Source organism: Accipiter gentilis, chromosome Z (assembly GCF_929443795.1).
Source record: "Accipiter gentilis chromosome Z, bAccGen1.1, whole genome shotgun sequence".
Lineage (NCBI taxonomy): Eukaryota > Metazoa > Chordata > Aves > Accipitriformes > Accipitridae > Astur > Astur gentilis.
In genome coordinates this window covers 57,290,641-57,318,205 of record NC_064919.1, presented here as the reverse complement: position 1 = coordinate 57,318,205, position 27,565 = coordinate 57,290,641, and the positions used below count along the sequence as shown (strand labels likewise).

The window sequence follows — 27,565 nt, the reverse complement described above, 5'->3', positions numbered from 1 at the left end:
GCGGGGCAGCGGCGGCGGCGGCGGCATGGCGGGCGGCGCGGCGGCGGGAGAGGCGCAGTGCCTCAGCTACGCGGGGTGCAACTTCCTGCGGCAGCGGCTGGTGCTGTCCACGCTCAGCGGGCGGCCGCTGAAGATCCGCAAGATCCGCGCCAAGGAGGAGGACCCCGGCCTCCGCGGTGAGCGGCGGCACCGGCGGCCGCCGGGGGAAGGAGGGAGGAGGGAGGAGGGAGGGAGCCCCGGCGCCGGCCGTGCCGGGGGCTTGCTGCCGGGCAGGGGCAGCCCCGCGCCGGGGGCCGCGGCAGCCCCGTCCCCTTCCCGGCGGGGGGCGGCGGGGCAGGGGGTCCCGACTGCGTGCCGCTGTCCCCCCGCGGGCGGGGTCTCCCCCCTGGGCCGCCCCGCGCACGCCCGGCGAGTCGCCGGCGCCGTCTCGGGTGGAACTGGCAGCGGCGGGGCTGTGGGAGAGGGAGGCGTGGGCGCGACGCGAGGCGCTGGCTGGAGGAGGCCGGAGCGGGGAGGGCGGCGGCGGCACCGGCACCGGCAGCCCCGGGGTCCGGTGGAAGCTGGCGTGCCCGTGGGGGGACCGGGCGCTGGCGGCGGTGCGGCTTGGCGCTGCAGCTCTGCCTTCCCGGGAGGTCGCGCTCGCTCCTCCCGCCGGTCCCGGACGGAGCGCACGGGGCGACCGGGCACCGGTGCTGCCCTGCCCGAGCCGCCCCGGTGGGATGGGGCGGGCCCGGCCGCCCCCCTCCCGTCCCGCAGGGCAGCCGATTTCGCTCAGGTTCCGACGTGAGGCGTTGCGGGCGGGGGGGAGCGGGCCGAGATGCCGAGCGTGGGTCCGAGACGCCGGCCGGGCTGTGCGTGCGCTTCGCTGGCAGCCTCGGAGCAGGTTGGCGTCTCGGTAAGAGCGGGCTCTGCGGGCGAAAGCCGCAGAATTTGCTGGGTCTCTGCCCGCCGCCTGCCCACCGTCGTGTCCTCCCTCTCCTTGCGGGAGCCCGGGTTCCCACAGACTTAGCGGGTCAGGCTCTGTGCTGCGATTTTTGCCGGGGTTTCGCCCGCACAGTAGTAAAGGCGAAAGACGGTGAGGTCCGTTCACTTCTCATTTCTGAAAGCCTCCGACACTGCAGACTCCTCTGGGAAACCCGGCTGAGGGAGTACCCTCTTCATTCCTGTATGGGACCTTTGGTACCCTGGGGCAACTTTCCTCATTGAGCCGAAGTAAGAAGGCAGTCGGGTGGAGGCTGGGGAACATTATTGTGGTGTTCACTTATTTTTTGGGCGAGGTGTGCAAGCTCAGAACAGGGGTAGGACCAGTGAAGGTGCTGCTCTGCCTCCTGAGGAGGCTTCCGTTTGTAGCTGGAAGTTCTCCTCCAAAACTGTCAAAACACTCTTGTGTAATTGACTTAACAGTTACCGTGACTCAAAGTACTTATTATTACCACAGGATGTTTGGTGGTGATGGTGAAGTTTGTTGGGTTTGCCATTTGTTTTTTAAAGGTTTTTGAATCGCATTTTTCAAGTGTGGGTTAAAAGGTAAACTGTGATTGTAACAGAAAAATAAGAACAACAAACCCTGATCTGTGTCAGTGATTCAACATGCAGTTCTCTCTGCTTTTCATGACTGGAACGTTTGCAGTGAAGACTCTTCTACAGGTTTGTTCTCCAAGAGGCAAAATGCGTATTCACAGGGATGCACTCTCGTACTGGAAGAGGTGCCAGTCCTGTCATACAAGCTTTAAATTTAGAAGTTACTGTGACAGAGATCAGAACCAGCATTGTGTGACTGGGGCATCAACCATATTATGCAAATATTAACAAACTGTAATTTCTGCAGGTAGCTCTTGGGTTTAAATGTTTATTGCATCCTAAAAAGCTTATATAGAAAGAAAAATCGGATTACTGTTCAAGAAGTAACACAGGCTTATTGCTGAGGAAGTTCTGCAGCCTGACGACTGTTATGCAGGTGCAGTTGGTCCTTAAAACTTAACCTGGGTATTGAACTCTGCACGCATATGTTCACATATTTTCCTTGACACTGAGTCTGTACCAGCTTGGGATACCTAAATACTAGAACACTAGCATATTCCTCTTCTTCTTTTTTCCTTTTTTTTTTTTTTTCTCGTTAAATATGCTTGTCCTTTCCCGTGTCTCTGAGTGGGAGTCCACACAAACCAGAGAAACTGAGGAATTAGTTCTACATGAACTGTTAGAGTGTACACAGTAAGCAAGAAGAGAGGCGATGGGGAGACTTGCGGTTTCTCTAGCCTTTATTATATCAATGACAGTTTTGGAAATGGAAAATTTGAAAGTCTGCAGATAGCTAATTGTGTTTGTGGAACAGCTATGCAGCAGCAGCACCTCACATCTGAATGTCCCCTTCTTTTAAACTAAGACTTTTACAGAGAATAATGGGAAGCTGTTGTGAGCTTGTTGTGCTTAAATACACAGGGTCCTGTTTGCTAGGCTTTGTATTGCTTTGTACTGAGCAAACTGTAACTGTCAAAGGTCTTAATCCTGGGTTTGAGTGATCTCTCGGGCTACTACTGTGGTCAGAAGTGTCAATCGCTGTGTGCCAGGGAGAGGAGTGTGGCTAGTCCAGCTGTCACATCTGGGGGCATCTGAATTGATCTGAGATGCCTGTAAGCATGGAGGCTCAAATTAACATCTCTCGGTTTTACAGTGAGTTGCCTTTTCTCATGTGGTGGAATTATACCACAAGTTGAAGAGTGAGGGAGGACTTACTGTCATGAAAGGCAGGAAAGGGAAAAATGTGTAAATGTGGTGTTGAAGTTTCTTATTTTTTCCAGGAATAAATTTAAGGAACTTTAAAACTTTGTCTTTGTTCTAATCCTTAGATTTTGAAGCAAGTTTTATTCGCCTGATTGACAAAGTGACCAATGGCTCTCGGATTGAAATAAACCAAACAGGTGAGACCTGTTTTCCCTTCTTCCTCTGTTATGGTTTTCTGGGCCCTACCAGTTGCTGCAGTGAAATCAAGGTTTTGTCTTGACAGAGGTAGGTGTTCAGGTATCATTGACTGAGAAGATCAGAAGTAAGCAAGATGAGAAGTGTTGTAGTAGTTGATCGCATGCAAGATGATCAGCTCTCCACCGTAGTGCAGAGAGTTAAGAAAACTGTATTGCTCAAGAATTAAAAGTAGTATTTTCTTTGGTATTCAAGATTTCGTAGTGGGGGAAGGTCCCTCTGAACTAGAACAGATTTTTGTAGAGGGAAGGTTTGCCTTCCACAAAGGCAGACTTCTGAGCAAGACTGCTTGCCTAGTCATGCTCAGAAAAGGGACTGGTATGAGCAACGAGCATCCCACGTAAAAATCTCATCTTGTTCTTGTCCTCTTTTGTTGGTTTTTTTGAGGATTATGGTTTGTCAGTAAAGCAGATGAACTACAACCAGGTATGCCAAGACAGCAATGACCTGTTGGTCTGGTGAAGATTTAGTTGCTGTGAGGGATAATAATTGCTTGTATCAGCATTTTGGCAATTGTTAAGAGATCCTTCATTTTGGGGAAAAAGAGGAAAGGAGGAGAAATTATATGCAAGACAGACACGTGTGTTAGTCCATTTATTAACTGCAGACATAGAAATAGTGTGCTGGAAGTGCTACCATCTTTCATAAATTTCTTCTCTCTCCAATTTGCGGGTATACATCATTGCAAACTGTCTTTATGCTGTAGTAACAGCCAGTGTGCTGACAGCGCTCTCATTTGGTTTGCTCCCCTGGCATCTCCCTCAGGTACTACCTTGTATTATCAGCCTGGACTTCTGCATGGAGGCTCGTTGGAACATGACTGCAGCCCCAGTCGTAGTATTGGCTACTATTTGGAAAGTCTGCTCTGCTTGGCACCTTTCATGAAACATCCATTGAAGATTGTCCTGAGGGGAGTAACAAACGATCAAGTAGATCCTTCGGTAAGTAATAAAATTTAAGTACCAGAGGAGGATTATTCCCCCCAAAAAATATTAGGAAGAAGTGTGTAAAACATGTTGCACTTCTATCATCCCTCACATCCAGGAGTATCCAGTGTTACTGCATCTGCCAGCAAACTCTCTGAATCAAACAAGCATCTGCTAAGCTGTTGTTCCTTTTCTGCATCACACTCCAAACTGCGGTTTGTAATCCACCTTTTGACTTTCAGTTCTGTACTGCATCTGTCTTCTCCCCTGGAAACTCCCTTTAAATGTGATGTGGGGCCCTGCCACTGGTTTGCTTCTACTGTTCTCTTAGAAATTAGATGGGTTGTTTCTCCTACCCCATGCAGGTATTTACTGTAAAAAGAGGAAATTGTCTTTAAAATTTGAGTGTGACAAGGAGGGACTTTTTCTCTTCTGTTGGATACTGGGCAGTGTTATACCAATGCTGCCGTGAAGCCTTCTTTCTATTAGAAACAGAAGTCATGACAATTATGAAATTACAGTAGCAAAAATATGTAATAACTCTGATTCTTCAGAAAGGTGCTAGAAGGTGCATTAGATCAAATGACTATGAAGTGCTTGCCTTGATTTCTGTTACTGCTGATTTACAGTCCTTTGTTTTAGCAATGTTGTTACAGAAAAGAGCTATGGATATTGTGGGATTAAAACACTGAAGTAACGTTCCTTCTACTCCCCCGCCCCCGCACCCCAAGAAAACCCAAACATAATGGCTTTTGGAGGACAGCACTGCTGTGTTTACCTTTTGAATGGTGATTGGAGACTGCCTGTTTTCCTCTGAGTAGATTAAGGAAACATTGTTATGTGAAAATTTTACCAGTTCCAATGAATACAAATACTATGAAGTATAATTGCAGATACGAGATGAGCCTCTGAGTCCTGCTGGTATTTATGGCTTTTCAATTGTGCTTCTCTTGTCATTTAAAAAACTTGTTCTCTCACCTGTGGCTCTGGGAGACACCCATATGAGTCGGATGATTGAAGTGGGTGATACACAGCACTGTCAAAAAAAGAAAGAAAAAAAAAAAAGTAAAATGGGAAGCATGTTTTGTTAACCTTTCAGTCACCGTGATTAAAAGTACTTAATAGAAATGGTAAGTAGTGGGAATCAAAGAAGTTTTTTTTGGTTGACTGTGTCTTTTTAATCACAATGGAGAAATTTTTTAAGAATTTGGAGACAAAGAGCTGTCCAATCTTAATGTTGCTTTCAAGTAAGTTTGGACACTCGCCTAAGCAACTGAGTCTTGAGTCTGGAAATTAGCCCTTTTCAGGCATCAGTCACATGGGCCAAAAGAGATTAAACAATTTTAGTTGAAATGAGTGTGAGAATTTGAGCCAGTTGGTTTGTGCTTGAAGGGGGCTTGGACTGGCCAAAGCTCAGACACAGGCAGGTGTTGACATACATCAGCTGGATCACAGTACCTGACAATAAGTGTAAATAAAATTCAGGTGTACATGCTAAGGAGTTATATTGTAAGTTCATTGTGCTGTAGAAGCACAACTGTAGTTACTGTGACTCAGCTGATGTGTAATAACTTTTTCAGTGGAGATCACCGAATACCAATTCCTAAAACTGGTTTAAACCTGGTTTATGTCCATTTAACTTGCCTGAGTAAACATTAAACCTGGTGCACACCAATAAACTACTTAAAGGAGTTTTACAAGCTGTTTTGTATAGCATGTAGCTCTGCAGGTTGCTGAGATTAAAAGCACAAGTTTAAGTGCTACCCTAAGTGATTTATGTGCTTAAGTAAATGGAAACTTGGTTTTAAATTGATTTGGGCTTTTATTTTTCAGTAGGCAGAAGGTATTTAGAAACTAGGTGAACATTTATTAGCTATGCTTGCCCAAAAAGGGATGCTTAAATTTGTCTGTCTGTACACTTTCTGGCTTTCCAAGGAGAAAGGGGAAAGGCAAATCAGTGTAAATATATTGTGGGTAGTTTAAAATGGGCAAGGAGTTTTCCCTGCTGCTCTTCATCCAAGAAACTCTCCATCTCCAAAAGAGTACTGTGGCCACTGAGATCCAGGGTAATGTGCCCTTGTTTCAAGTTGGACCATGGTGATAATTGCATGTGAGTGATACACATCCTAAATGAGTGAGAGGGATGCTACTTTGCTCACACTTGTCGGGAAGAGGCGTGGCTTTGGAATACCAGCCTGAACTGTTCACTGGCAGCCTACATTTGCGTTATGTTTTTCTGCATGGCCACTGATGAGACATGACTGGGGATAGCTTGTGGGACCAGCCATGTGGGACTGGTGTATAGAGTTGAGGTAGTTTTCAAGTTTCTCTGTATAGAGAGCATGGGGGGGGGGGGAGTTAAACTGCCTTTTTGAAGGGAAGGGAGGTGGCACACAAATGGTAGCTCTTATTTTCCTTTCCTTCTCTACATGTTGTTATCTGACAGATACATAGTGCTGCAATAACCTGGTTTTAGAATAATCATTCTTAATGTTTAGGTTTGCAAGTGTTTAAGTTTTTTTTACAGCTATGCAGTGGGACTTTCAACTGAAATGACTTTCATGCTGGCAGGAGACTAGCATATGAAGTTTTGGCTTGGGAGCAATAATCTTCAATGTTAGTCAAGATTCAGCAGTTGTCTGTAATCCCAGGAAAACAAGTTTTTCCTACTGACTTTTCTGTCTTTTTTTTTTTTTTTTTTCTCTCCATAACTCTGGTTTCACTCTTCCCCACTCCTCCCCCAAGTCTAGGTGCTTGTCCCCAAAACATGATGCTGTATGTATGGCAGGGATAAATGCTCTTCTGTGCAGGCCAACTAATGCTTGCCCCTTTCCTAGGTAGGGGTGTGCTGTAGGGTCTGTGTCTGGTTGTTTTGCAGCTTTGCACTAACTAAGGGATTCTGCAAACCACTAAAATTTAGTAAAGTTACTTTTCTTTTTTTTCTTCTTCTTTTTTTTTTTTAATCATTGTAGATTTCTTTAAAGACAAGAGGTTTGTATTCACACTGGTTTGTGAACAAGCAATGTTTATGGGACTTAGCAAGTTGTTGGCATTTGTGGTGAGGTATGCCCTTGGTTGTGTGATGAAGCTGAATGATGGTTTTATGGCTGAGTATAAACAAGAGACTAGAAGATACAGTTTTAGGTCTCAGTTCTGCTACTGTCTTGTGATTTCCAGTGACGTACTTAACCTCTCCTGCCTGAACTCCCACTCGTCTGCTAAGCAAAACAGCCTTTTCCGCTTCTTCAGATACTGCTGATTACCTTCTTTATTTAGTCCGCAAATTGGAACAGAGACAGTCTCTTATTATGTGTCTGCCTGGTACCTGATAAGTATAATGCCTGGAATTTGTCTGAGGACTAAAAACTGTGACAAGTCTTGACATTTTTGGAAACAGACAAACCAGACTCAGAATTGATCCAGCCTCCCATTGCTGGCATAACATGCTTTCTCCAGAGATGCAGACTTCAGTTCAAAGAATTGCAAAAGTGGAAGTGGAGGAGGGAAAGGGAGTTCCTAACCTACACAGTGAAGCTTTACTTTTTTTACTGGTGTATTTTGTTTCATAAGAAAAAGGGAGAAATATTGTGTAACTTTAATGTGAACCAGATCAGCTTGTTCCAACTTCTGCTAGTGGTATTCATGTGTATCTATGTGTGTGCACATGCGTGTTAGTAAAGGTTTTTGCTCTAAAAGTCAAATTTGTGAGATTATAATGAATACTACTGAGGGGCTGAATTAAGGTAGCCTGGCTGTAAAAAATATAAAATATATAAATATAAAAAATAATTATTGACTTACAGGGTTTTTTAATGAAGACATTCAAATATTGATATTACCATTACCAAATGCCTCTCTGTAAGAAAGTAAGTATGTTGGCCAGCAGAATTTGAAGAATGAGAACTGTAGCTACTCAGGTAGCTCTAACAGGTTGTCCACAGCTTTGTAGGTGAGGTATGTGCTACTACTTTGTCAGTGGCTTGCACTCTCTGCAAAACAGAGAGAATGAAACTTAATAATTGTGGATTCTGGCTGAAGGTGTGGCAAGGAGGGTGCTTTTTTCCTGCCTCTTCAACTGGTGTCTACTGCATCCTCACTTCCTTCATCTGAATTTAGTTCCTCTTTGGTCATGCTGTCCTGGTCCTGTCTGTACCAAGCTGCTTGTCTTGGGTAACTACCTGTGCTGTTGCACTGCTAAATCATTTTTGCCACCTTCAGCAATGCTACTGAAGTTTCAGCAGAGGGAAGAAGATGACAGTCACTGTTGTCTTATGTCAGCAATTAAGAGGAGCAATGGCAAGTAAAATCATGCTCAGACCTGGATCTGGTGAGCATCTGGCTCAAAGGTAGTGCGTGGATGATGTGTCACCCACTTCAGATTCTTCTGAGTATTTCAACAGAAGTTACCTAGAAGCTTCTGTTTCTCAGAAACAGATGAGAAGTTCTTCACAGAAGGATGAGGTTCTTCCTGCCAAATGAAGGGCCTGCTCCAAAATGCAAAGGTTCTTGCAAACATAATATATTGAGCTGTAGGAATTTTTTAGCAATGACAGAAGAATATAATTTTTTCAATAGCTGTGTTCAGAGAAACAAATGAGCTGGTTTAGCTGAACAATAATAGAAATAAAAATCAGGCTGAGGAAGAAATCCAGAGTGGGAAATTGCACCTCCCAGCAATATGTTCTAGCAAATTTTTTGAGTAATGAGATACTGTGGTAGTCTAAGAGTAGCCAAAGCTCTCTGTGCTGCGTTCTCATGTCTATCCATAGAATACATTGTATGGGGAAGCCTTGCCTTTTTTAGGCACCTCATAATGCAATGATTTTTAAATTACTGACTTATGTAACTTCCGATAAAGAGTCTGCTTTTTTAATTCTGTGTTCTATAGGTTGATGTTCTTAAGGCAACAGCTCTACCCCTACTGAAGAAGTTTGGAATTGATGGTGAAAGTCTGGAAATCAAGGTAAGGCAATTTGTTCCTCTTTCCTAGCACATGTTGAAATGGTACTTTCGCACTGCTTCACAGGGCTGTGTGCTTGCTGCCAGTATCTGTATCTAGCAGATTTCTAGTTGTAGCTGCACACAACTTCTAAAATTGCCTCTTGTTCTTGGCATGTTTTAAATAGCATACCAGCCACACAGTGATTGAAGATGTGGTGGAAGAGAGATGCGAAGGCTATAGGTAGGGAGGGTAGGGAGAAAGTAGTGTCTTTTCTTAGTCTGCAAGATCTATGCAAGTTAAGAAACCTTTTTGCTTTGTTGTTCCTCTTCAGTTCATTTAATTTCTTTTTCCTTCCACTTGCTCTTCCTGCCCTGTGCTTAGGTCTAGAGAATAACAGTAGAATCTTTTGCCCTCCTTCACCAGTAGAGGAGCTGGATCTGTGTTTGGGTGATTGGGTTTGCTTCCAGTTTGGAAAATAAAGGAAAGAAACTTTTCTTTAAAGACTACACTCTTCACAGGCCCAATAGATCTGGATGTAGAATAGATTTTTTTAGACTGGAGAAAGAAACTGTAGCCTTTCAGTGCTCATTTAAAATGTGTGAAGGCCCTACCTGGCCATGGGCCCCCTGAGCCAGACCCACCCATGAGCCCATGTTCCATCCCCATCCTTATGGTTGTTGGCTGGAGTGGTGGGACAGGTTCGGGCTGGGCAGGCCTGTTTGTGGGAATGTGTTCATTCTGGTCCCCCATATACATACTAAGCATCGAACACTTCTAGACTTTCTTCAGCAGTGAGATACAGATTTGGTGTTAAGAGACCAATCTTAAGCTAAGGCTGCCTTCCTGGTAAAGTTGTTGGGTTTTTGTTTGGTTGGTTTTGTTTTGTTTTCCATTGAGAAGCCATGCACTACTGTACTTTACAGAGAGGAGGAAAAATAAATGAATTTTTGCATATAGGTTCAGTACAAAATCCAGTTCTGCCTTTAGGATGTCTTTTTCTCACCTATGTTCACATAATGCCCCTACTGAGAACATTTTATTATATGTGAAATAAAAGCTATCATTTTTGAGTGCGTAAGTACATTCCTTGTGCTCTTTACTAACTTCCTTTTTTCCTCCATTACTGTTTCTAGATCAACCGTAGAGGAATGCCTCCCAAAGGGGGTGGAGAGATACTGTTTGCTTGCCCAGTGAGAAAGGTCTTGCAGCCTATTCAGTTCACAGACCCTGGCAAAATCAAGCGCATCAGAGGAACTGCGTATCCTTGTTTGTTTGTTTTTTCTTCTTTTAAATGAGTTTGCCTTAAAAAAAATAAGTCTCTGAACTTGAAGTTGCGGAAGTGCACCCATGTGGCTGAGCAAGTGTCCAGATAACACAGGGTGACATTACACAGAGGGATCACACAAATAGATTTCAAGACCATGTCTCAAAACTGCTGTGTTCAGAACACTCCTGTTCAAAAAGTATTAGTAGACAATTAAATGAATTTAAAACTGAACAGCACCATTTAAAATCTTTTCAATAGCAAGAAAAAGTTAAAATACCTTCCATCACATAATGTAGCAGCACTAAAAGGAATCTTGCCCTGTGTGTAAATCCAGTAGTAACAAATGTAGTTTTGTTAAGTATTGAATAGGTGGCATCTTGGCTGTTAATGAGTCTAGCTGAATGTTAGATAGGAGCTTAAGTCTTAGTTCAGTTTACACCTCACAGCACACGTGTGAACTGAGCTTTTTGTTGTGTTATGAAAAGCAGTTTGTTAGTTCTTCACCTTCAGTAGTACCATTGGAGATGGAAGTGGAGGAGGTATTAACTTCTGCACAAAGACAAGGGCACAAAATGTTGTTGTGGAGTACTCACTTTTGCAAACAGAACTGCACATCTAGTTAATGTTTTGGGTTTGGGGGGTTTTTTTCTTTATTTTTCTCTTCTGGTTCTTATGTGGTATCTGTCATGAATCTGCTGTCTCTGTAGGAAGAAGGCAGAAATGCCTTGCAGGTAAGGTATACTATAGGTTGTATTTCATGAGCTCCTGCTCTCTATTGAGCACTGGTCAACTTGTAGTTTAATTTGTGATTATGAGAGTCACAGAAATGATCTGGCTTTGATTACTCAAAAGGAATGCAGGAATGGGGGCAGGTTTCCTGCCACAGGGGCAGACTTGCAGCCTGTTCCTCCTTTTACTTTGTGGCATACCAACATAATTGTGTGTGAGAACAGGACACTGTGGCCTCTGTTCCCAAACTGCAGCATTTGGATGAGTGCAGCTTTGCCAAGTGAGAGCAATTTTACTGGGTGCATATGCTGTTGAATAAAAAGGAGGCAGGTCACTGTACTTTTAGTGGTGTTTGTCATGGTCTTTCCATGAAGAAAGTAATTTCCTTGTGCCCCCATCCACCTCTGTAGTAAGTAGTTCTATTCTCTGTTTCTGTGTGAAGGAGGAAACAATGATCATGGCTTTAGTGCCATCTTTCTAAATTGATGTTAATACACAGCACCATTCTGGGCCACTTTGACTGGATTTGGTCGATGTATGTGAGCTACAGGTTTTTGAACTTCCACTTTCCGTTAGGTTTTCCTGGGCTTTTTCTCAGGGATGAAGGTTTGCCTTTAGTAAGCCCAGTGAGAGGCAGTGTAATTTTAGTTTAGCCTTTAAGTGGCCCTTCAAACCAGTAGAAAACAAAACATCTGGAAGGATAAGTGCTTAGATCTTTTATATGTGCATTTTTGTCCCTTCAACATTCAACTGAGCAAATCTTCCTCACAGCTGGGAAGCTTGTGTTGCAGCAACCTTTTATAGTCATCCAAAATACTGAGTACGCCAGCTGTGCAGAACAATCAGTTTTTTGATTATTATTGACTGGTTTTGCCATTAAGATATTAAAGCTTTTGGTTTACCTACTCCACAAGAAAATGCAAGAGGAATTTGTAGAAAAGGAAATTCCCTTCTGCCAGCTGGGAGGTTTGAGACTCTGTTTCCCTGCATTGCTGTGTGCATGTGGGTGCAGATGGGTGGTTAAACGTGCAGAGCATGAGTCTGCATTATAGTTGGAATGGAATTTGGAGCACTATGTGCTTTGTACATTTGAAGATCTGTTGGGAATATCACTGAAGCAGCACCTGAGTAAAAGGGCATAAAGGCAGTTCATCTCTTGTGTACTGTGAGAAGGTAGGTGGGGTGAGCAGGAAGGTGGTAATTTCTTCCCTGGAACCGTTACCTTCACATGCTGAGTGACTAGAGAACCAGTGAACGTGATAGCCTCACATCACTGCAAAATAGTTGGAGAGAGCAAAGATTATTTTTTTTTTAGCCTTTTGAAACTAATTTTTTCTTCTGTTAAAACATTTGGCTTTAATTTCATCTACCCAATTTCTCCCTGATAGAAATAGAAAAACAGGATTTCTTGCTGCTAATTTAGAGAAACTTCACTCATCACCATCTTTTAGTAGTATATGAAGAGCAGAGCATGCAGAACTTCCTCCCTCATAAGAAAGCACAGGTTGACAGAAAAGCAGTTTAAAATTACTGAATAGCATTTTTAAGATAGGTGTTTGCCTAGTCACAGTAAGCTGTTCTGCACATGTTTTGGCCACTTTTGTCAGTCTCTGGTTTAATTTTCTTTTGTGACCACAATTAATTTCTTAGCTTGGAAATGTAGATACTCCGTCAGAGTGTCACCACAGATGGCAAACAGAATGGTGGAATCTGCAAGGAGCATCCTGAATAAATTCCTCCCAGACATTTATATCTACACGGATCATATGAAGGGGGTCAGCTCTGGAAAGTGAGTATCCAGTATTCACAGGGAACAGAAATGTAATTCTGCATTTGTTCATCTGTTAGGGTGTTCTGATTTGTAATTATTATTGAGTTTTAGACAGTGATCTTCTATTTTGCTGACTTGAAATAAATATTCCTCCTGGGGGAAAAAATTGAATGATTCAATTAGATACATTTGTGTTACTCGTGGTACAGGCATATAAGTTTTGTGTTTTCTTAAATAAGGAATGTAATACATCGTTACTGCCACTAACAGCAACAGTTTTAAACCTGTTGCTTTGAAGCGAGATTAAGATCAGAGGTGCCATGCTATAGTGTGAAAACCAACATTCAAACTTGACTGTACACCTTCTGATGGAAATGGTAGTATTAAGGATGGGACCAAACTGTTTTAGAAAGTGAGCTGTATGGGTTGTCTTCTGCTTTACCATTACATAAATAGCTGAAGGAATGTCCTTTCACATAGCATATACAGCTGGGGGAAGAAGAAGGAAGGAGGGGACATTGAGGAGTGATGGCATTTGTCTTCCCAAGTAACCATTATGTGTGATAGAACCCTACTTTCCTGGAGATAGCTGAACACTTGCCTGCCAATGTGAAGGGCTGAGTGAATTCCTTGGCTTGCTTTACTTGCATGAGTGGCTTTTGCTTTACCTATTAAACTGCCTTTATCTCAGCCCAGGAATTTTCTCACTTTTACCCTTTTGATTCTGTCTCCCCATCCTACTGTGCGGGAAGTGAGTGAGTGGCTGCGTGGTACTTAGTTGCTGGTTGGGGTTAAACCATGACAATGCTCAATCCAAGCATGCACATTTTTTTCACTGTTTCTGCTTTTTGAAATACTACCTTAAAGAAAATTTGTTAGGTTTACAAATCTAAAAATTGTTGACTCACTTTTAAGTATTTTTCCTCTTTTTTTAATCCTTCATCATATTTGATATCCCAGGTAAGTCAGTCTTGTGGCTCCAGACTGTTAACAGTGATCAAAATTGCAAAAACCTTTTTGGGAGCTGTGTGGTTTTGCAGTCTTTTTTTTTTTTTTTTTTTTTAATTTATCTGTCTATAAAGTGAAAAAGTCAAATTGATTGGGGCAGAAGCATTACATTTACTACTTGCTTGGCTAGCCTGTGCAGAGGGATAGATGATAGCATGGGAAGAGAATCTGAATCCCCCTCCACCTTGCTGGTGGATGTGGCTTTCTGATGCTGCTGTGCTGTCACATTCACGTAAGTATGGTGCCAATACAATTGCAGTATACCTGATACTAACATTGTGCCACTTTGGCAAAGCTTTTTTTTTATTACTTGGTTCCCAGTGCTTGTGTGTGTGTGTCTTAGCAGGACAGGGAAGAAAAGCAGTATGCCTCATTGTTGGCAGTGATGCCTCTGGTGATGAGGAGGACTAGTTCAGCCCATCTGTGCCCAGCCCAAACCAAGCCCTGATTTCAGAATATAAGGAGTTGGACTGCAGACTGTATCCCTTCCACAGTGCCAAAACATTCAGGAAATACATTATATCTTCTGCTACCTATAATGTGTCTCTAAACAAAAACTTCCCAGTTCTGTTTTGAGCACTTGCAGCAAAAAAGTTTGCCTGTGCAGGTGCTTCCTAAGACTGTCTGCACATACATGAGGCAGTGGATGATTTTAATTTTTATTTAGGCAGATTGACACATGCTACTGAACGCTAACAAAATCTGCCAGGGGGTATAGTTATTAAAGGATACTTGTCCAAAAAATAACATCTTTGGCACTGTTCTTTTCTTGCTGTGTAGATCTCTCTCTTTCAGAGGAAGGAAAGGAGAAGAGAAGCATCTTTAACATATTTTCTGTGTTGTTCAGCAAGCACAGGCAGTTAAATGTGAGAGGGAACCACCGATATCTTTTTGTTCCTGCCCAACTGAAAAGCCCATGGAGGAACTGTTGTTTTTCTGGCACTGGGAGAGTTTCTGTGTATGGTGTTTGTTTTTGTGGGTTGTTGATAGTGGTGATATTCCTTACGGTTTTGAGTCAGTGGGACTATTTTAATTAAGAAGTTGGGTGGTGGAGGCAGCAGGAGCCCAGAACTATGGGAAACCCTCTATGTGGAGTAAAGTTAAATTAACCTTATTTGAATGGCTAGTTATTAGTGCTTTTCCAGAGCCTATAAATAAGAGGATCTTATGACTATTTTTTTTTCGTTGCTTACAACTTTCTGATTTCTCAGCAAGCTGTACTCAGCCATTGGTGACTTTGTTGTAGCTAAAGTGTTTCTTAACTCTAACAATACCATTTTGTAGGATCCTAAACTCAAAGGAAAATAGGGCGTTTTGGTTTCTTTCTTCAAATCATATGTTCAGAATCCTTACACAGTTGTAATGATTTGGATGGTATTGAACTCAAAGTGAAAAGAAGCAATTGGAAATACAAGTGTCATGGTTTAACCCCAGCCAGCAACGAAGCACCACGCAGCTGCTCACTCACTTATCCCCACTGAGTGGAATGGGGGACAGAATCAGGGAAAAACAAGTAAAACTTGTGGGTTGAATTAAGAACGGTTTATAGGACGGAAAGGAAGAAACTGATAATGATAATAATAATAAAATGACAATAATAATAATAATAAAAGAATTGGAATATACAGAACAAGTGATGCACAATGCAATTGCTCACCACCTGCCGACCGATGCCCAGTTAGTTCCCAAGCAGCGATCCACCCAGCCCACTTCTCCCAGTTTATATACTGGACATGACGTCACATGGTATGGAATGGTTTGGCCACTTTGGGTCGGCTGCCCTGGCTGTGTCCCCTCCCAACTTCTCGTGCCCCTCCAGCCTTCTTGCTGACTGGGCATCAGAAGCTGAAAAACCCCTTGACCTTAGACTAAACACTGCTTTGCAACAACTGAAAACATCAGTGGGTTATAAACATTATTCTCATACTAAATTCAAACCCTAACACTTTACCAGCTACTAGAAGGAAAATTAACTCAATCCCAGCCAAAACCAGGACAACAAATGATGTGAATCAACTTTTTTTTTTTAATTCTGTTTGATGCCATGGCTATGATCTAATCTTGCTAAATATTGAAGCTTCCAGGGAAAGAGCTCAGTCCCTCAGGAAGGTTAGTTTTGGTTTTGAATGTTGCAGGGAAGAAACTCCAAATACCTTTGAAATATTCATTAAACATCAATTAAATAAATGTGAAAGATACTATTAGTAGAGGAGGGTATGTCTGAGGCTTGGGTGTTTTATTCTTTTTTTTCTTTCCTTTTTTTGCTTTTTGAAGAGTTTATGCCTGGAATAGCCAGCACAGTAGATTTGGGGCAAGTGGGGTTTGGGGGTTAACTTTTAAATACTGTTGTTAATGTTTTTTCCAGCATGAATCAAATGTGTAGAACAGGACATTTGTCAGCAAGTCCAGATTCCCAGTATTGTTCTGGGTGAGGAGCTGTTCATGACTTGAGAAGGAGGTTGGCTGGGAGTAGTTCTTGGCTCACTACTTGATTTTTGTCCTTAAGGCAAATGCACTCTTTCCCTTCCTTTCAGATCACCAGGTTTTGGCATGTGCCTTACTGCAGAAACCATCAATGGCACTATTCTCAGTGCTGAGCTAGCCTCAAACCCTCAGGGCCAGGGAGCAGCTGTGCTTCCTGAGGAACTTGGCCAGAATTGTGCTAAGCTGTTGCTTGAGGAGGTCTACAGGGTAAGTGGTCAATACGTTTTGTGTGTATAGCTGTAAGGGAAGAAGGTGATGTCATATTGGTAAAGGAAGAAGTGGTTTGGGGCACCCTCAGACAGGCTCAGATCCAAACAGAGAAATGATCTGATGCTGCCAGTGTCGTCTTCATCCAGGTAAGGAGTGGGTTTGGGTGGTTCCATTAACAGTGTAGTGACTTACTGGGCCATGTTATTTCCCATGTCCAGGAGATGTTTCTGTGAATAATAGTAGTGGCAAATTTTTTCATTTGTTGCTTTCTGTCTGTAACATAGTTCAGTTGGCCTCACATTGGCTGTTATTTCTTTTAATAAAGAAGGGGTAATAGAGTCAATGCTCTTAAACTAGTGGTTGGAATGGGGCATTATGAGTGGGAAAACACATGAGGAAGAAGAAGGGAAAAAAACCCAGCAGCTAGTCTCAGTGCTGGCCACTTTATGGTGATCATCACAAAGTCAAATGTGCTGAGATCTTATGGTATTGAACTCAAAGTGAAAAGAAGCAATTGGAAATAAAAGTGTGGTTTAATCCCAGTGGCAACTAAGCACCACGCAGCTGCTCACTCACTTCCCCCCAGCCACTGGGATGGGGGTGAGAATTGGGAAAAGAAGTAAAACTCGTGGGTTGAGATAAGAATGGTTTAATAGAACAGAAAAGAAGAACCTAATACTGATAATTATAACACTAATAAAATTACAATAGTAATAATAAAAGGATTGGAATATACAAGTGATGCACAATGCAATTGCTCACCACCCACCGAGCAATGCCTAACCCTCCCCCCAACCCTCAAAAAAAAAAAAAAAAAAAAAAAAGAAATTGGTACATTTGTTGCTTTGTGTAAACCTCTTGCAAAACGTCTTCAGGCAGTCAGATGATTGGAGGCATGAAAAATCCAATTTCCACATACTTTTATCAGCAGCAATAGATTTTTTTTTTTCCTTTGAAAACCATCCAGCACTTGACAGATTGAAACTAGTGAGGGAATTTGTCCAGATATTATACTTTCTTCAGAGTCAGGTGTCAGAGAACTTCTGAAAAGAAGAGGGCTGGAGAGGTCTGAACCAGGTAATTTTCTGCTTTAGTGTGCTGCAGCCATTTGAATGTGATGAGTCAAATTCTGCAAAGCACCAGGATAGTGAGGATCTTGGGACAACAGAAAAAAACCCCAACATTTTGAGGAGGAAGCAGGGTCAGGCAAGTCTTTGAATGATAAAGTGATAGGCCATGAGGTTTCGGTGTCTCTGAAGACCAGATTCTGAGTGAGGTTGTTAGCTGTGGTCTGCTGTGGTACCGTTGGCACTCCTGGAAGGCTATTTTATGTGTGGCCTGTTTCAGTGCAAGAGTGACTGACAGTTGCTGAGCAGAGTACTGACTGCTTGCAGTCCTCTGCTGCAGCAGCTCACGGTGGAAAAGTTCTTGTTTGTTAGCATTTTTGGCTATTGTGCTGCTTATCCGCTAGAGTGCTCAGTCCTTATTCACTGTTCATTAATTCCCCACTCCCTCTGTCATGGGCAATATGATGGGGTTTGTTCTGTAGTTTTCAGAGCGCACACTTGAATTTATGTATGACACACATGCTCGCACAGCTCTGGCTGGGAATTTGGTTCCTGATTGATTGATTTTTTTATTTTTTTTTTTTTTTCTTTTAGCTTAGGTCAGTTTGATCTTGCATTGACCCCAGAGAGGATATAAAAACATGTTGTAAAGCATGCAGTGTTTGTTTAGTTTGAAGATTATTTTTTTTAAGTTTCTTTGTCTAGATAAGATGACTAGTGAAACAGTGAAAATTTGGGAAAGCTGTGCATTGAGCAAGAATAGGTTGCTCTGAACAGGCACTCTTTAAGTCCCACTCTCTTTACAGGGCCCAAAGGAGAATTTCTCTCCCTGTGTTTAGATCCTCTCTTAATGAGATTTGTTTCTCCATCTGTGTCCTTGCCTGTAGGTACTGCGCTGCAAGCGCCAGGGAGGGTTGACCACAAAAGGGCATCCTGGGAGCATTGGACATAAATCTCTGTAGAAGGGTTTTAGCTGTTGGGGTCACCCACAAGTCTGCTGGAGTTCATTACAGTCTAAAGGGCTCCAGGGACATCTCTTAAAGTGCTTGCCTAATCCTTGCTATTATGTGAACTTTACCACCTAGGAAATCTAAGGATTTGAGTCTTGCTAAGTGCTAAATGGTCCCTTTTACTCAGCCTTCAAAAAGAAATGAAAGAGGTTGTACAATTCTTGGAATCAGTGGAGCTTTTTTTATGTATATTTGTTGATGGAAAGATGTCGGAGCTAATTGACTAATAATAAGTGGCACAGTACTAATGGCAGTGGCACTGAAAGAGAAGGTGTGGAGTGACTGGCTAGCATTGTCTTTACAAATCCATACACAGTTCTTACCTAAGCTTAATTGTAGAAGGCCAATAAGGATTTTCCTCTCGTCTTTGAAAGGCATTGGTTATGGGAGCTTTATATAGCAGGTGATTGGCAGAATGGAAAGGCCTGAAGAACTGGAAAAGGATTGAATGTTTATATTCCTTGTGATCATGAAAAATAGGCGAGGATGCAATACTTATTTAAGGCTGAGTTCTTTAATGAAGAAAGATTGAGTTGTTAGGGTGGCTTGGGGAGTCAGGAGGAGTAAGGCTGTTTTATTTAGCTAGAGCTAAAATGAGTGAAGCATTTCACTGAAAGCTTAATTTCCAAGATGGCCTTACATCAGTATGACATGGCTGTGCTCTATTCTTCTGGGTGGAGACGGGGAAATGAACCAATGTCTGCACTTCACATAACACATTATTGAGGCATGCAAGTGTGTACACAGGTAAGGGAGGAAATTGTGTGTATGCCAAAATATAACCAAGACTAAATCAAAGCTGCAGTCAAGCTCAGAGAATAATCATCTTTGAAACACTGTTGTCCAGTACCCAGAGTTGTGATATTAGTATGTGCATGTCAACTGTGGTATTTCATCGTAGAATCACAGAATGGTTTGGGTTTGAAGGGACCTTAAAGATCATCTAGTTCCGACCCCCCTGCCATGGGCAGGGACACTTTCCACTAGACCGGGTTGCTCAAAGCCCCATCCAACCTGGCCTGGAACGCTTTGAGGGATGGGGCATTCACAGCTTCTCTGGGCAACCACCACCTTCACAGTGAAGAATTTCTTCCTTACATATCTAACTAAATCTACCCTCTATTTGTATAACAGTATTTCAAAATGGACAGGATTTTAAGTGATATGTGTCTCTAATTGTCACATCCAGCTGGATCTGGCTCTGTTTTCAATGGAAACAGTAATGGAGAAACTGCCATAAATTGAGGTAATATGAACTAGAAGCTGCATCCTAGGTTGGTAACAAGCGCCAGCTATTTTGGAACACATCTCAGTACTTTGGCTCTGACTTTGCCCATCCCATTTCTCTTGGGAGGGTTGTTTTTGATTTTGAATTCTTGAGTAAGTGGCAGGTGGATTGAGAGAAAAAAGTTGGCCTCCTTCGGAGTGGCATGTCCCTCACTTGACACAAGTTACTGTTGTGTCATCATTAGATTACAAGCAGATCACTTAATTTCCCTGTCTGGCAACTGACTACGTGGGAATGGGCATAACAGTGCATTGCTAGTGCACAACGGTAGTAGGGACAACTGACTTACTGCAGCAAGGGAGCTTATGTAAGCAGCTAGGATGTGATAGATGCATCATGCTTTTCTATGTTGTTTAGGTTGTGGTTGTCTCTACGCTGATTGAAGCTTTTGTGTAAATTTGGTCATAAAAATACATTTTTTATAATCTTTTCAGCTTTAGAAAAACAAAAACAAGCTCAGAAAAGGTGAAGTTTTCATCCAAGTGATAAAGAGCATTTTGAATTATTAACCCAACAACAAATACCGAAGTCCTGTGTCAGGAATACTCCTTACCAAACTCTCATCTGATTCTTGTACATGTTTCAGATAGGCAAATATAGCTGGTGAGAGCTGTGGCCCTAAATCGCACCAGCAAATTCTGCAGGTACCATGTTCACTCAAGATACAGCACAATTTTTATTAGTCCCACAGAGAGCATTAGGTTGAGTGCATGAATTTCACTTTGGTATGGCAGGTTCACGCAGTTAAAAGGGTGAGGGCTGCTGTAAGAGCATGTTGCTAGGAGTTAAGTCATGGTAGTGAATGTAATGAAGTTGTTTCCTTTGTTGTGGTATATCATTTGTTGCATGAAGTGCAGAGGCTTTTGCAGAAGAACAGAGCTGAGACTTGTCACACTGAAGCTAGGCTATCTTGAAAATTAAACCTTCAGTAACTCTCCTTGGAAAGGTCCTCCTTTCTGGCCTCTCAGTTAGTAAACCTGCTGAGGTTGTGACGTCATTGTGTTTTCTTAATCTATATAGTACAAAATTTATTTTGCACCCTGTTGCCTTTTTGGATGGTGTTATCTCTTAAAATGATGACAGGTTACTCCTTGCCCACAAAACTGTCCGTTTACCTCATTAGAGAATTTGGGTTTAAAAGGATGAATTTTTAGTTTTGGTCTCTCCAGAGAACATATTCAGAGGGCATAGCATTAGGCCTGATCCAGCAGGAAACTGTTCACAGGTTTCATGTGGCTGTGGATCAGGGTTGATGAGGACAGTCCAAAATAGTGTTATGACAGATAATTTTTCTATTTTCAATGTGTTTGCATAGTAATAGTTTTGGTAAATTCTCTCTACAGCAGTCTTGACTGGAAGTATCCCTTTTAATTTATATTCAAGCTTGGCAAATAAAGCAAACTTTCCAATTCTAATTTACATATGCATCATAGTTAACACCTTCTGCATATAAAACAGTTTACCATGCATGTATGACTTACTACAGTCAGATATGTACAAGAGTATGTGTAGTTCTATGTAACTTTATGCATGGCTTTTTCACATAGAAAAAAAAAAAAAAAAAAAAAAACCAAAACAAAAAAAAACACTTCCCATTTTAAATATGGGGGAAAAAATGTTTTACAAATGTTAAACCACAAAAGTTAGCAGCAAGGTCTTAGGTGGATTTGTGTGAAACAACTTGCTGTTTCATGTCTGCTAACACTGAACTATTTGTCCAAATATAACTTTATAGTTACCATAAAGTGCTGCATCTTCAAATGCACATGAACTATAATTCATGCCTGTTTTCAATTTACTGCAAAGGAATTCTGCAGTGCTTACATTCTGTGATGTTAGAAGAGAATAGGTTGGGAGAGATGGGAGGGATCTTTAATGTGACCTTGTTACTGGGATTTGGTTTAGTTCTGTTCCTTTGCTGCCTGACATGTGAAATTAATGTCATTGTTACAAAATCTAGATTTTTATCTTTTTGGCTTTTGAAAATTGGGAGCAGTAATTCAGCCTTTTTAAGTGTATCTTTCTCCCTTGTTACTCTCCTCCCATCCCAATTTCTGGTTTGTACAGAGATTAATTATTAAAACATTTTGGTTTGCAGGGAGGCTGTGTAGATTCAACAAATCAGAGCCTTGCTCTGCTCCTCATGACCCTTGGACAACGGGATGTTTCCAAAGTCCTGTTAGGACCTCTGTCTCCATACACGTAAGTTGTTTTGTTCAGTTCAATTACCCAGTCTTGTTTAATTCACTAGTTTTATTGCACAGCTATTTTATGTATATGGAAGACTTTGCTTGTGGCTATGAATAGAACAACTTGTACCCATCCTCAAATGAGACAGGTGCTGTAAGTTACCTAGTGTTTATTTCTACATGTTAGAAGATGATTCCCTTACTGTTCTATATTATTCCTGGTTCTGAGAATTGCAGAGATGGGGTTTATTATTCATTCTTGGTCTTGGATTGTATGCGTACATCAGTTTGCTTTTTGTTGCTTAGCATACACTACTGTGTCTTCCTAGTGATCTCTCTCTAGCTGTGGCATTAAATGGCATGTTTCAAATGGCTAGCCAAATGCTAAAGCTGTGATTGTCCATAGGAAGCAGCTTAAGAGTTCAATTCATGGAGCTATGTGCAGCCCCAGAGCTTTGGCCCTATTGGGCAACGGACTTCTAACTAATCCTTCGGTCTCGATTTTTATTAAAGCTTTGCAGCTGGCAGTTGTTCAGAGGATAGGAAGAAACTAAGTTTCTTACATTGGCAGTTGCAACAGACAGGTTAGGGAGAAGGCATCGAGTATCAAAAATTTCATTTACTCTATCAGACTGACAAGTGATTGACTAGATCACAGTTATACCTGGAGACTGAGCAGTTTTCCTTTAATCAAATGGAGGGAGGGTTGTTTATCTGATAAAGGCATCAAATAAAAAGACTATGAACTGTCCTTTTTCAGTTATCATGGTACCGGTGCTGTATACATGAAAGGTACAGTACTGTGATAACTGAAGAATGGTGGTGCCATCACATTGAGAGCTAGAAATTGCCTAACTGCTATTCTCATCCCCTGTTATCTTGAAAACAACATTCATAAGATTTTGAGGGGAAGACAGGGAAGCCTCCCATTGCATAGGGTTAAGGTAAGTATCCATGTGAAAGGCTTACAGAGAGTAGATACTGGTGTTTGAAGTGCACAGTTCATGTGAAACAACCAATCACTTGTCATTGTGCAGTCTTTTTTTTTGTCTTTTTTTATGTTACGAAAATCACGCAAGCGCACTTTTATTTTGTAAGCAGGCTGATTTCAAATGGGTGGGTTGCCCCTTCTTGCAAGCTAGGAGTGTGCAGCAAGAATGAAGGTCAGGAGCAGACATCCTGAAGCAGCATGTGTCACGTGAGATCCTAAAATTTGTGATTCTGTGAGAATCTGTGACTCATCAGTCTTGTGAGGATCTATTCAGAGATCACGCAGCTCTGTCTGCAGCACCCCTGTGGCCTCACTAAGGCAGCTCATAAAGGGCTGGGAAATTTGGCTCCTGAGCAACTCATTAGATGCCCAGGCTTTGGAAGTAAATTGCAGTACTGTCATGTTCTGCTTCATTGTCCCTTCTTTTCTCTCTTGGGGCTCTGACATCTCTGCATTTAACATTTTCACCCTGCAGAAGCTGAAGCTATTTATAAGCCGTGTTATGCTAGAGTGGCTTCCCTGTCTAGCACAATGTAGCATGAATGCGACGGTTCAGTTGGCGGATGAGAGCACTGTGTGGGGGACGTGGTGCTTTGGAATACATCCATCAGGAGGAGGAACCGTCTCCCAAGTATTTCCACAGGAGGCATCCTTTGCCCCCACCAGTGACACAGGGCAGGGGGGTGAGGGGTGGGCAGGCAGGCAACACCATGAGCATGGCTGTCCTGGGAGGCACTGGGGCCACCAGTCCCAAAAACACCACTTGGCCTGTGGCCATCTGGATTACTTCCTCTCATCTGGTGCACCAGATCTCATGGAAGTTAAGCACCTCTCTGTCAAGCTGAGCTTAAAATCAAATTGGGTGCTGGCTGTGTTGCCACCTGGCAGAGACTGGTCTTGCGGGACAGGTGCGTGCAGGTGAACTGCTGTGAGCCCGGGGTATGTGCAGGAGAGCAAAGGGAAAGCTTGAATGCCCTGGCCCTTGCTTGGTCGCGCAGAGGTTTAGGGGCTTCAAGTGGAGGGGATGAGGCCAGGTGCAGCCCCCGAGGCGGGCCTGCCTCGGGCAGGGCGCCTCTGCCCTGCCGGGCTGCCGCTTTCGATTGTTGCCCGAGCGCTGCCCGGGGTCGGGGGTGACCGTCCCCGCCCGCACCCAGACCCTCGACCGGTCGTCTCCCTCCTCCCCGCCCGCTGCCCCTCGGGCCGGGGCCGGGGCCCGCAGGCAGCGCCGCGCCCCCTGGCGGCCCGCGCGTCCGGGCACTGGCCGCAGGCCGCGGCCAGCAGCTGCCGGTCGGGCCTGGCTCCTCCCGGGCAGTGGCCGGGGAACGTACCCGGCGGGACGCTTGGCAGCAATACCGGGGCCGCCGGCGCCGCCAGACTACATCCTGCGCTTGTCTCGGGGTAGTCGAACCAAGAAGGTGTTGCTGGCGCGCAGGTCTGTTCTTGCACTGATCCGTGAGTTGGTCACTTTGCCCTGACAGTGAGCTAAGACGTGTGAAGTGGTTGTGTACCTTTTGGTGTTTCTTCTGGGAAAAGATAGCACTCAGATAAACCGACTTTTTTTTTCTCTGCACATGTATGTTTGGTGCAGCCTCTGCTATTAATTTGAGGTGCAAACCTTCCCACACATGACCCATATCAGCCTCAAGCTAATACAAACCTGCTTTTTGCTGCACTTCTGTCACATACCCCTGACCTCCCCCCATTTTGTTTGCCTGTTTCCAGGGCTCTTACCACTTGTGCTTCTACTGCTGCAAGTCAGAGCTGGACTCTCTCTGCTCCAAAATTCTCCCCCAACATCCCCAGGCAGCCCCCCCCTGCACTCCCTCCCGCTCATGGCTGTGGCAAAGCTCTCTTGCTTTTTCTCACTCTGCCTTTATTCAAAAGGGAGAATTAGAGAAGCGTGCTAGCCTACGTATGTGCAAAGAGAGCTACAGGCTAAACTGATCCCACCAACATGTTGCAGAGTTTGCTGATCAGTTTTAAGGATTTTTCCCTGAGCGTCTGGCTCGCACGCTGCCTCTGGCATTTGTACAGTTTATTCTGTGCCCTCCTTGCAGTTCAGCATGCCGCTCCTGCTGTTTTGGGCTTGGCTGCTTTCCTGTCAGAGTGCCAGAGCTCTGGGAAAGGACACAGCTAAGGAGAAGGCTGGTACAGAGCTTGTTGCCTGTGAGCTTTACTGAAGCATTTGTGCCAGCATATGCCCGTTTGCCTATTATAGCAGCAACCAGAAACTGTGCAGCTGGGGACACATGGAAGAAAAGGTGCTTTTCACTGTTAATCCATTTGAGATATGAGACAGCTGGTATCCATGCTAAGGCCAGTTACCAGCCCAGGAAGGTGGGGTAGAAAGGTATACGTGGGGAGCCGTGTGCCCACATTCACCCTGCAGAGATGTTCAGCTGACTGCCCCAGGGATAACTCTCAGATCTTGGTAAGCACAGAACTGTATACGTAACAGCAACCTCTCTTTGTCTGGCTCCTACTGTTTCCCTCCTCTTCCCATGCATGTACCTGAGCCCAGGAGCAGCAGCTTGCCCTACTGGAGTGGATAAGGCAATTCTTGCTCCTGCAACTTCTCTTGTGCATATTTACAATTTCTGTGAATAGGAGCTACCAGGAGGTTTTCAGAGGCCTTATGGTCTTGCAGTGGGGACAGTCCTACCCTCTTGGTCTCCTGGTTCCCACTTTCTGGGTACTTTCTCTTGATTTGGTGTAATGATGTAAGTGTGATTAGCTTGCTATTATGCTCTCAGCATGCAGAGCAGAGACTTTTTCCAGACTGCCAGCCAAACAAATGTGTGGACTCGATGTGCACATTCCCTTTCTTTAAAGGTTAAAACTTCACCTAAGGAGAGCACATACCAATTGCTGCAGGAGATTAAACCTTAGTTCAAGACTGCAGACTTGCTTGTGGCCATGACTGGAAGAGACCAGACTTCCGTCAGGAGCTATTGCCAATTTTGTATTTGTAGCCTTTTGGTGTAATTGCTTGTTCCCTGTTTTGGGTAAGCTGGTAGGAATGTTTTCTTGGCTGGTTTTGTTCTTTTTTTTTTTTTTTTTTTAATATATACTTTTCAGTAGTTTTTCCTGTCACTTGCTCTCTAGTCAGTGTGCATTTAGGAGCATTGTGTCTGTTTAGTCTTTTTGTGCCTCTCATTCTAAAATGATGAAAGGAGAATTACTTTTTTTTTCTTTTTTCTGAAAATGAGAGAAAACAGGAAGAATTCTGAGTCTGAATGTGATTCTAATGCAATATTTTACTAAGAAGTGGACAAGTTAGTAATAAAAATCAAACACATGCTTTAGGATCTGATGTCTCTCTTCTTGAAGTATGCACCCAAGGCCAAACCCTTTGGCTATCCCTATCTATCTTTTATTTCTGCTTTAAACATTGGGGCGGGGAGAGTACCACAGGTTGGAATGGGTTTCATATGGCCCTAATGGAGATTCAGTGTCATAAGGAAGTGACCTTGCCTGGCTACTTCTCTTCTTTCTCCTTTCTTTCTTCTTCCCTTAACATTTTGTCTTGCCATGTTAGCAGGCATTCTTTCTCTCTGCTTATACAGAGAGTGCAGTGGTTTCAGTAGGGGTCACTAGCCACCTCTACAACAGAAGTGAGAACAGTGTTTGGAGCCTGTAGGCTTGTTGCTCTGTACTAAGCAATATATTTATGTTCTGTTCACTGTGCTCTTGCTGGAATCCGCGTTAGTACATACTGCTAATGGGCTTTCTGTTTTGTTTCTTAAACACTTGTTTTCTCTCCCTCAGAATTGAGTTTCTGCGACACTTGAGAAGCTTCTTCCAGACCATGTTTAAAATTGAAACAAAGACCCCTGAGGAGGAGCACATGGGTGGGGAGAAAGTCTTAATGACGTGTGTTGGCATTGGATTTTCCAACCTTAGCAAAACTATAAGATAAGAAACATCTGCAGACTTCGTGAAATGGGGTGACAGAAACCGCTGCAAAAATCTGATAAAACCTGCCTTTCCCTGTGCTTATTCTGGCACAGGGAAGCCAGTGATGATTCCAGTGCAGAGGAACCCAAGCTTGCTGCATGTGAACAATAAAGCTGACTTTAGGCTATTTAGACCTGTGCTGTTTATAAATGCAATGCCAGTATTCTGTGCTGCATGGAATGGCTGGCTCGAGTCTAAGCTGTCTTGGGACTCTTTGCACTGTATTCCACTGCATGGGACACAAGTGCCTCTTATGTCCCTGTGCTCTCAAGCTTTAATGCAGTGGATGCTCCAGTTTTGTGTATCTACAGACTTCACTCTTAGCTTTTTCTGAAAGGTTTAGATAGAGAGGGAAAACAAGATTGATCAAAACAAGCTTTGCAGTGCAAAACAAATGATCACAACAGAAATATTAGATTCTTGACGTAATTGCAGAGACAATACTGGCATGGAAATAAAAGTAAAGGTGTGACAATAATTTTGTTCATACATTGCATGTGAATAGTATTTGTCAAATGCTTCACTCCTGCTTATGTTGACTAAATTACAGTTTCATAGGAGGAAAAAAAATACCCATCTTTGAATCTTCCTTAATTTTAGAATACTGCAGAAGAAGTCACAACCTATACTGACTTGTTTTAGCCTCCTCTGCAAAGATGGGCATGGGAGGAGAAAGCTCCTTAACAGTTTTTGACTTATCACATATATTCTTTTTAGGTTTGTTTGGCATGCCACACACTGCAGTTC

General features: G+C 43.2%; 1 protein-coding gene across 1 annotated transcript; it reads left to right on the top strand.

The window, feature by feature from the left end:
- The first annotated feature begins 25 nt into the window (after positions 1-25).
- RCL1 (RNA terminal phosphate cyclase like 1) lies at positions 26-27,294 on the top strand. Its single transcript, XM_049796177.1, has 9 exons — positions 26-176; positions 2,850-2,921; positions 3,745-3,920; positions 8,794-8,868; positions 9,981-10,105; positions 12,507-12,632; positions 16,157-16,313; positions 21,780-21,883; positions 26,630-27,294. Exons 1-9 carry the CDS (start codon positions 26-28, stop codon positions 26,778-26,780), a joined length of 1,137 nt encoding a protein of 378 aa, XP_049652134.1. The 3' UTR covers positions 26,781-27,294.
- Positions 27,295-27,565: the final 271 nt, after the last annotated feature.

What these genes read in the sequence shown, in the direction of transcription:
- RCL1 (XM_049796177.1), top strand. Translation starts at nt 26, where the DNA reads ATGGCGGGCGGCGCGGCGGCGGGAGAGGCGCAGTGCCTCAGCTACGCG. An exon ending in GGAGGACCCCGGCCTCCGCG is followed by an intron (nt 177 to 2,849) that starts GTGAGCGGCGGC and finishes TCTAATCCTTAG; the next exon opens with ATTTTGAAGCAAGTTTTATT. An exon ending in TGCTTGAGGAGGTCTACAGG is followed by an intron (nt 16,314 to 21,779) that starts GTAAGTGGTCAA and finishes TTTGGTTTGCAG; the next exon opens with GGAGGCTGTGTAGATTCAAC.